Here is a 1,880-nt window from a genome sequence, read left to right as displayed (position 1 = left end):
GCGGCGGCGCAAGCCTCCTGTTTGAAAAGGCAGCGCCCGTGCGCCGGGGGCTTTCAGTCGAGCTCCGACAAGGGTGAAGCGTGCCCGAGGAGGGGGATTTTCTTTTTCTTTTTTGCAAAACACCCTCAATAAAAAAAAATCTATATAAAAGGCGGCTGGAAGTGAAGCGCAAGGGGCGCACGGTGCAGCACGCGAACGCCACGAGTCGGGCGCACCGCCGGCGGAGTTTGCGCCCTTTATCCACGGCTTCAGGCGGCGCAGCCTCCCCTCCCTCCTCTCCGGTTCCCCCTGCCAAGCCCGATGCCCAACATGGGCAGCACTGTCAGGGGCGCTGGGAAGCAGCAGGACCAACAACTGCAGCCGTGCGAGGAGTCCGCCTGCCTTTACGCCTCTGCTGCGCCGGGCGAGCGGGAGGTGAGCCCGCAGCGGGGGCAATGCCAGACTCTGGCCTCGGCCAAGCTCAAGCGGCAGCGCTCGTGTTCCCCGGAGCTGCTGCGCTGCAAGAGGCGCCTGAGTTTCAGCGGCTTCGGCTACAGCCTGCCCCCGCAGCAGCCGGCCGCCGTGGCCCGGCGCAACGAGCGCGAAAGGAACCGGGTGAAGCTGGTGAACCTGGGCTTCGCCACCCTGCGGGAGCACGTCCCGAACGGCAGCGCGAACAAGAAGATGAGTAAAGTGGAGACGCTGCGCTCGGCCGTGGAGTACATCCGCGCTCTGCAGCAGCTGCTGGACGAGCACGACGCGGTGAGCGCCGCCTTCCAGTCCGGCCTCCTCTCCCCCAGCCTCTCCACCGAGATGAACTCTATGGCGGGCTCTCCCGTGTCCTCCTGCTCGTCCGACGACGCCTCCTGCGACCCGCTCAGCGCCGAGGAGCAAGAGCTGCTGGACTTTACCACCTGGTTCTGAGGGACCTCTCTCCTCCCCCCTCTCTCCTCTCTGCGCAGCAGGTAGGCTGGTGAACGCCTAACGGGGCGAAATTCGACCTTGGGGCGAGCGCATCGACACGGCTGGTTTCCACCCCCCCCCCCACCACCTCCCTCCTCCTCTCCCCTCCTAAGCGCCCCCTCCAACAGAAGAGGATATTGGAGGCTGCAGAGCAACACACAATCTGCTGGAGGAACTCGGCGGGTCGAGCAGCGTCTGTCGGGGATGGGGGTGGTGGGGGGGGGGGGTGGTGTTGGGGAAGAATTGTCGATGTTTCGGGTCCTGATGAGGGGTTTGGACCCGAAACGTCGACAATTCATTTCCCCTTCACAGACGCTGCTCGACCCGCTGAGTTATTCCAGTAGGGAATAGGGGATATTGGGGGCTGGTGATGCTCCTGGGAACGGAATTTCGCCCTCACAGGGTGAAACTTACTCTCCCAAAAACCAGTGGCAGAGAGACTGGACTTGAACAAGTTGAGTCCAAGTGTAACCAAAGACTAAATCCCATTCCTTGTGCAAGAGCAATTCTACACCTGCCACTAAATTTTGGAACACTGTGTGTGTGTGTGTGTGTGTGTGTGTGTGTGTGTGTGTGTGTGTGTGTGTGTGTGTGTGAGGGGCTTTGCGTTGTTCAAGAGAGAAAAGAGATGTGAATAGGTCTTCAAACGTAGGTCATCCTGTGATACCTTGGAGATATCATGCAGTTTAATAAACCATTCTACTACCCGGGTTAGTAGACTGTTCCTCAAAGTTGTGTGCTGGGAAGTTCTTTGAGAGTTCAATGCAGTGGGATGGATTTGTTCCACTTGCGGCCATTTAGACAAGTTATTGCCTGGGTGAAGACTTTTAAATCATTTTTCTTCTCTTGTTTTATCCAGGTCTGCCAAGGGGAAGTATCCCGGGACACACGCTCTGGAACCCCAACGGGGACAAAGCCCACTGCTGGTCTTTGCAAGT

General features: G+C 58.8%; 1 protein-coding gene across 1 annotated transcript; it reads left to right on the top strand.

Annotated features, from left to right (window-relative positions):
• Nucleotides 1-300: 300 nt before the first annotated feature.
• ascl1a (achaete-scute family bHLH transcription factor 1a) lies at nt 301-903 on the top strand. Its single transcript, XM_052030732.1, has one exon. It carries the CDS (start codon nt 301-303, stop codon nt 901-903), a length of 603 nt encoding a protein of 200 aa, XP_051886692.1.
• The last annotated feature ends 977 nt before the right edge of the window (nt 904-1,880 follow it).

Source organism: Pristis pectinata, chromosome 15 (assembly GCF_009764475.1).
Source record: "Pristis pectinata isolate sPriPec2 chromosome 15, sPriPec2.1.pri, whole genome shotgun sequence".
Taxonomy (NCBI): domain Eukaryota; kingdom Metazoa; phylum Chordata; class Chondrichthyes; order Rhinopristiformes; family Pristidae; genus Pristis; species Pristis pectinata.
The sequence above is the reverse complement of the archived record's forward strand: the minus strand, read 5'-3'. Positions and strand labels throughout refer to the sequence as shown.